This window comes from Bos grunniens, chromosome 27, assembly GCF_055505025.1.
Source record: "Bos grunniens cultivar Pamir isolate PY7600 chromosome 27, Bosgru_T2T1.0, whole genome shotgun sequence".
Lineage (NCBI taxonomy): Eukaryota > Metazoa > Chordata > Mammalia > Artiodactyla > Bovidae > Bos > Bos grunniens.
This window is the reverse complement of record NC_141191.1, coordinates 7,893,121-7,899,963: the sequence shown is the minus strand read 5'-3', so window position 1 is coordinate 7,899,963 and position 6,843 is coordinate 7,893,121. Positions and strand designations below refer to the sequence as shown.

The following is a 6,843-nucleotide window of genomic DNA, read 5'->3' as shown; positions in this document are numbered from 1 at the left end:
ATTTCTGTCTTGTACTTTTATACTGAAAGTGATCCTTTACACTGACTCCCTAATTGTTACCCATCTATTCCCACCCCTTCTTCAACTACAGATGTCTCTCTCTCTCTCCTGGAAAACTACCTTGCAGTTGGCTCCTCTGCCCTTCTCAGGTGGACTGTGGCAGAGACACCTGGGAGCACCTGTCCATGGCTACATGATTAGAGGCCAGGTCAACAAAGGGTAGAGGAAGGGATGAGTGAGGTCACACAGGATGCCTCCTGATCCCCGTTGGCAGGAATCATCCTGGCAGAGAGGTGGGAACCAGCCAGACTCGATGGCATTGTTGCCACCAAAATCTTGGTTTTCTTTGCCCACTGGAGCCAAATAAAATTTGCAGAGACAGAGTTTGGGGCAAGCAGAAAGATGGCTTTAATCCTTAAGCTGGCAGAAGGGAGAACACAATAGGTTCCTGCCTCAAGGAGCCTGTCTCCCCTCCATCGGGAATCCAGGGGATCAAACTTTCAGGGCTCACAGTCAGGGGTTGGAGATATGGGACAAAATGTGTAGGGGTCCTGAATTCTCTCTTTTGCACTGTTTGGAATCAGTCACTAGGCCAGTGTCAGGTAGCTAGGTATTTGGGTCTGGCAGTTGGTCCCTGTTGTTGGGTCCATTGTCCTTTGGGGATTTCCTGGTGACTTTCTTCCTGTAATACAAAAGCAGAAAGCAATCCACTAGGGGTGGCTTCCAAAGAGAGTGCATCATAAAGTTAAGCATCAGCATGAGGTTAAAATAGAGCAAAGAGAGGAACCAAACTACAAGGGGAGGTTTATGATGCCATAAACTTAAGAATCAGGACGTGGCTAGAATAAGTTAAAGAATCATAGATGCACAGTGTGGCTCCTGGAGAGTTAGAGGGCAACAGGTACAGATGTTTGCATAATAGGTTAGTCTTCTGAAAAGAAGAAACTTAGTTATCAATGCAGACTGTTGATTGTCAGCAATGTAATGCTCAAAATCCTCCAAGATAGGCTTCAACAGTACATGAACTGAGAGCTTCCATATGTACAAGCTAGATTTAGAAAAGGCAGAGGAACCAGAGATCAAATTGCTAACATCTGTTGGACCATAGAATAAGCAATACATTTCCAGAAAACATCTACTTCTGCTTCATTGACTATGCTAAAGCCTTTGACTGTGTGGATCACAATAAACTGGAAAATTCTGAAGGAGATGGACCACTTGTTAGAATCAGACATGGAAAAACAGATTGGTTCCAACTGGGAAAGTAGTAAGTCAAGGCTGTATATTGTCACCCTGCTTATTTAACTTCTGTGCAGAGTTCATCATGTGAAATGCCAGACTGGAGGAAACCCAAGCTGGATCAGGATTGCTGGGAGAAATAACAATAAGCTCAGATTGCAGATGATACCACCCTTATGGCAGAAAGTGAAGAGGAACTAAAGAGCTTCTTGATGAAGCTGAAAGTGGAGAGGGAAAAAGCTGACTTAAAACTTGACATTCAAAAAACTAAAATCATGGCCTATGATATCATCATTTCATGGCATATAGATGGGTAAACAGTGGAAGCAGTAGGTGACTTTATTTTTAGGCTCCAAAATCACTGCAGATGGTGATTGCAGCCATGAAATTAAAAGACGCTTGCTCCTTGTAAGAAAAGCTATGACCAACCTAGGCAGCTTATTAAAAAGCAGAGACATTACTTTGCCAACAAAGGTCCATCTAGTCAAAGCTATGGTTTTTCCAGTAGTCATGTATAGATGTGAGAGTTGGACTATAAAGAAAGCTGAGCACTGAAGGATTGATGCCATTGAACTGTGGTGTTGGAGAAGAGTCCTGTGACTCCCTTAGACTGCAAGGAGATCCAATCAGTCCATCGTAAAGGAAATCAGTCCTGAATATTCATTGGAAGGACTGATGCTGAAGCTGAAACTCCAATACTTCGGCCACCTGATGGGAAGAAATAACTCATTTGAAAAGACCCTGATGCTGGGAAAGATTGAAGGTGGGAGGAGAAGGGGATGACAGAGGATGAGATGGTTGGATGGCATCACTAACTTGATGGACATGAGTTTGAGTAACCTCCGGGAGTTTTTGATGGACAGGGAGGCCTGGAATGCTGCAGTCCTTGGGGTCGCAAAGAGTCAGATATGACTGGGCAACTGAACTGAACTGTAGCCTATGAGATCTTAGTTCCCTGACCAGGGATGAACCCATGCCCCTTGCATTGGCAGCTGGAGTTTTAACCACTGGACCACCAAGGAAGTCCCTGCTTTTAGTTTTTGTAGCTGCACTAGACGGGGGCAAGAGGTAGAGAGGGATTGAGTCTCACCCCTGAGTAAGCATGAGAAATGAGACCCAGGACCCAGGTGGAAAGCCTGGCCTTGGACCAGAGCATGAGACCATTTGGTTCATGAGTCACATGGGAAAGCCATCATCTTCCCGGTGCTTGAATAACATGAGCATTCCTCCCATGTAGGAGTCCAACATGACACCCAGAAATGTTATGGCAATAAAACATCAACAGATACAAGAATGCAACTTAAAATTAAGTAGAAATTAAAAACTGGAATCCAAACAAAGAATATGATCAAAATTTAATATAAACAGTACCACCAAACCACACTTAATGGCAGATAAACATTCCACGATAATAAAACAAACTAAAAATAAAGGATAAAAGGGATACAAGATATATGAGGTGTAAGACTGAGTCCCAAATACAACCTTCGAGATGAAAAAGAGTTGGCAGATGCACCATGGGGATTTCTGTGAAAAAAGAAATATAAAGTTGAGTAATATGTTGACAGCTGTTATCAATTTTTTCCTGCATTAAACACACACAGGTTTGTGTCTTTTGAGCTGCTAATTTTAGGCTCAAGGCATGATTTTAAGCTACTGCTGTATTGATTTCCTGTGGCAGCTGTAGCAAATTGCCACAAGCTACGTGGCTTAAAGGAACACATACTTGTTATTGTGGTTCTGAGGATCCAAAGTCCCAAATGGGTCTCACTGGCTTCAAATCACGGTGTCGGCAGGATGCTGTTCCTTCTGGAGGCTTCCTTCTCACGCTTAGAAGCTGCCTGCCCTCCTTGGCTTATGGCCTCTGCACATCAGTGTGAGCTGATGAGAGGCTGGTTTAGCCTCTCAGCGTGCATCTCTGACACTGGTCTGCGTCCCGCCTCCACGTCTAAGGCTCCTTGTAATGAGATGGCATTGGACACAGCCAGATACTCCACATCATTTCCCTATCTTAAGGCCGAATGGTTAGGTACCTTAATTCCACCTGTATTTAATTCTCACTTGTCCTGTGTCTGCCCTTTCAGGCTACTGAAACAGAAACACCATAGGCCAGGTGGCTCTTTTTTTGCACTTTGTTTTTTAACTGAAGGATGATTGCTTTACAGAATTTCGTGGTTTTCTGTCATACATCAACAAGAATCATCCATGGGTTCACCCACGTCCTCTCCCTCTTGAGATTCATACCATCTCCTTCCCCAACCCACCCTTCTAGCTGATCTCAGAGCCCGTGTTTGAGTTCCCTGAGTCACACAGCAAATTCCTGCTGGCTATCTATTTTACATGTGGTATTGTAATAGGTGGCTTACTAACAACGGACCCTTACTTCTCAGTTTTGGAGGTGGAGCTCCATGATCAAGACAGAGCAGGTGGCTGGTGGATGGCGGTCTCCCTGTGTCCTCAGAGGGCACAAGGGGTGAGCCATCTCTCTGGGGTCTCTTTCATAAAGTCCCTCATTCCACCCAGGAGGGTCCCACCCTCATGACCAAATCACCTCCCAAAGGCCCTGTCTCCTAACACCATCCCTTGGTGACCTCAGCTTGCACTGAGGGAAGAGTTAGTGCAAAGACCAGAGAGCTGCTCACACATACAGCGTGCACCAGCAAGGCTCTTGGTTTAACTAGCAAACCCTCTGAAGAAACTGCAAGCAGGCTGAGGTCAGCATGCTCGCCCTGCCCTCTGCGGTCTCTGTGTCCTGTGCTGTGTTGTCTTCATTGAATTGTGCTTTCCACAGGACTTGTTTTTCCGTAGCACCTAGTTGCATCATATCCTGTACACACAGAGAGACATGCTTTGTCCATGTCAACTCTGTCATTCAGTTGATGACAATTTGTGAAGCAATGTCTCGTCTCAATGCCCAGCACTTACTGGAATAGGACAAGTCTATGCCTATAGAGATCTTACAGCCCAAAAGGGAATCAGAAGTGTATCCACGTGCGCACAAGGCAGGAGTAAGAAGCACAAACCAAATGGAAGTGAGGGCTGCAGGGGACAGAGGAGGGGGGTTTCCTCCTGGAGCGGGGGCGGGAGCTTTCCTATGGGACTGGTGTGCTGGTGATTCTGGACCCCTGGGGTGCATGTTTGAGGGGAGATGTGGGGCAGGACAGGGTGCCCTGGGCTGGGAAGCAGGAAGGACAGCAGACAGAGGGGCTGGGGAAGGTCAGGCCCCCAAGGAACAGGGGCCATCCCCTGGGAGCACAGAGCACCCCACCACGATTCCCCAGTGGTTCCCATAGGGAACTCAGAGAGTCCTCGGGGATTTTGGAATTCACCTGGGATCAGACACAACACAACAACCTCAATGACCAGTGGGCAAGATTCTTTAACTTTGAATAAAATTTATTCTGGTTTAAATTCTATACGCTCTATTGAGGGCGCAGTTTCTGACTCCGCATCGGTCCTGGCCATGTGTTTGCCTTCTTTTACCACCTCCTGCAGCATTTTACTGGGGCTTCGAGACAGGTGCCAATCTGTCTCATGTTGCCAGGGCACCTGATCGGCACACAGATTCCTGTATTCCTCCGGCAGCTTAGAGGATTTCTTACTCCTTGAGTAAATCCTAAAAAGAGAAGGAAGAGGGAAAAACGTGTCAGCAGGAAAGCAGCATCTCAAGGAGGCCAGCTGTGTCCCCTCTGAGCGAGGCCCTGGGGCTTTCAGTGCTGAGATGCAGATACGGCCTCGTGACAACAAAATGTGAGTCCAGTACCCGGTGACCAGCTTCCACACAGATGCTGACCCTGCCCAGGCTCTGGTGGACCCTCACATTTCTCGAATCAGAGGCTGAGGCACTGGGGCATGAGAACCCTGGTTGTGTGCGGGGTCAGCTCCACCACAAGGGCAAAGACTGAGAAGTTCTGCTACATCCACCTTCCTGCCAGGAGTCAGAAGCAGCCTGCAGGGGTCTATTATCACAGTTTAGTTTTCCGACACATGGAGTCAGTCAAGTAGTGGAGCTGAGATAGGAGGAAAAGATGCACCTGAAAGTGTAAGAACTGTTTAAAGAGAACTTACTCTCAAAGCAACTTACAGCTGACAGTGACAATGCTTCAGAAAAAAGTTTTGTATCATTGTCTCTGCTGACTCAGAATGCTCTCAGCACTGGTGCCAGTCAGCCCCTCTCCTCCTGCCTTTGTGGTTTCCTCCTGACTAGCCGCCTTCCCATCTTCCTCACATGCTTTTTTCTCTTTTGGCCACAAGACACCTCTGGTTCCTCTCTAGTTCACCATCTAGGGATTGAACCCAGGGCCCGGGCACTGAGAGGCCACATTTCTTACACCCCTGTCCTCTCTCCCTGCCACTGTGCTAAGAGTTGGGTTACAGTCATAAATAACACTAATCAGACAAGGGCATTTCAACTTGATTTTGACATCTAATCAGTTGTCTCAGGTCTCAGTCTCCACATCCTCTCCCTTCCTCCCTCCCTCCTTCCTTCCTTTCTACATATTTTCATCCTATTTCTGGAAATATCGAGGGTAAAATGAAAATCAGACAGCCGATCCTGCACACTGCTTTGGATGTGCTGCCTCCCAGCTGTGGAGCGAGGGTCGCATCATCAGCAACGTGTCCTGGAGGACCTTCCTGCTGAGGAGACTCAGCACGGAGCGTCCCAAGGGCAGCTCCCAGGGCCCAGGCTCAGCCTGTCTCTCCTCTGGACTTCTCTGGTCCCCCAGAGCCTCCACCCTTCAGATAGAGAGATTTATAAAGCAACATTCGGTGCTTCTGTCATGGGACAAAATCAAATTTCTTGCTTTTATGAAAAAGAAAAAAAAGGAGAGTCACTTAACAGAGGCATCTTCTGTTTCCTCCTCATGAAACCAATGAGGAGATGGGCTCAGAAGCTTTGATTCACTAGAGTGGCTTAGAAAGAGCCAGGAATTTGGCAGGGTGTTCTCAGCCCCCTCTCGCTATTGAGGACACAGTGCTGGCTTCTCAGAAGCATCAAATACGGTAGGTTTAGTCTGACCACGTTTGGATGAGGGTAGCAGGACAGAAGGAGGTAGAAACAGGAGAGAGAGCCCGCGGCTCCCCCCAGGGCTGCCACGAGCTCACCTGACCCAGCAGACAGGACCAGGAAGAGGAGCGCGAGGAGCAGGTGACGCAGCCTCATGCTGGAGTCCCAAGCTCTGCGGCTGACGCTGGAGAAGAGGCTGTGCTTGCCGCTTTATAAACGTCCCAGGTTCCGGGAGGAATTCTGCGCTGGCTGTGGATTTGGTTATTAGGAACTGGTTAACTGAGCCTCTTCCCTGTGTGTCATGGGAGTGGCCTTTATAGCACAAAGCAGGGGCAGTCACTCGTATGCTAATGAGGCTGGGGAAAGCCCCAGAAAAAGCTTTCCTGCTGTCCTTTTGACCAGAAGCTTTTACCTGGCAGTCAGTTCAACTGATGGGCTGGGGTGTGGCAAGGGGCACAGACTTGCCTGTTTCCCCAGGCAGAAGCACACACATCTTGCTGAACCTTCGCTTACCAGCTCTCCAGCCCCACCCTCACCCTTCCAGGGCTTTGAATCTGCCCACTATTTTCCTGTGCAGAAGGAAATGGCACCCCAAA

At 47.8% G+C, this 6,843-nt stretch overlaps 1 protein-coding gene across 1 annotated transcript; it reads right to left on the bottom strand.

Moving 5' to 3' along the window:
• Positions 1-4,620: 4,620 nt before the first annotated feature.
• On the bottom strand, positions 4,621-6,533 carry LOC147343473 (lingual antimicrobial peptide-like). The gene is made up of 2 exons (XM_086381056.1): positions 6,346-6,533; positions 4,621-4,855 (listed from the first exon to the last, which is right to left on the bottom strand). The coding sequence occupies exons 1-2, from the start codon at positions 6,401-6,403 to the stop codon at positions 4,719-4,721; spliced, it is 195 nt and encodes a 64-aa protein (XP_086237182.1). The 5' UTR covers positions 6,404-6,533; the 3' UTR covers positions 4,621-4,718.
• Positions 6,534-6,843: the final 310 nt, after the last annotated feature.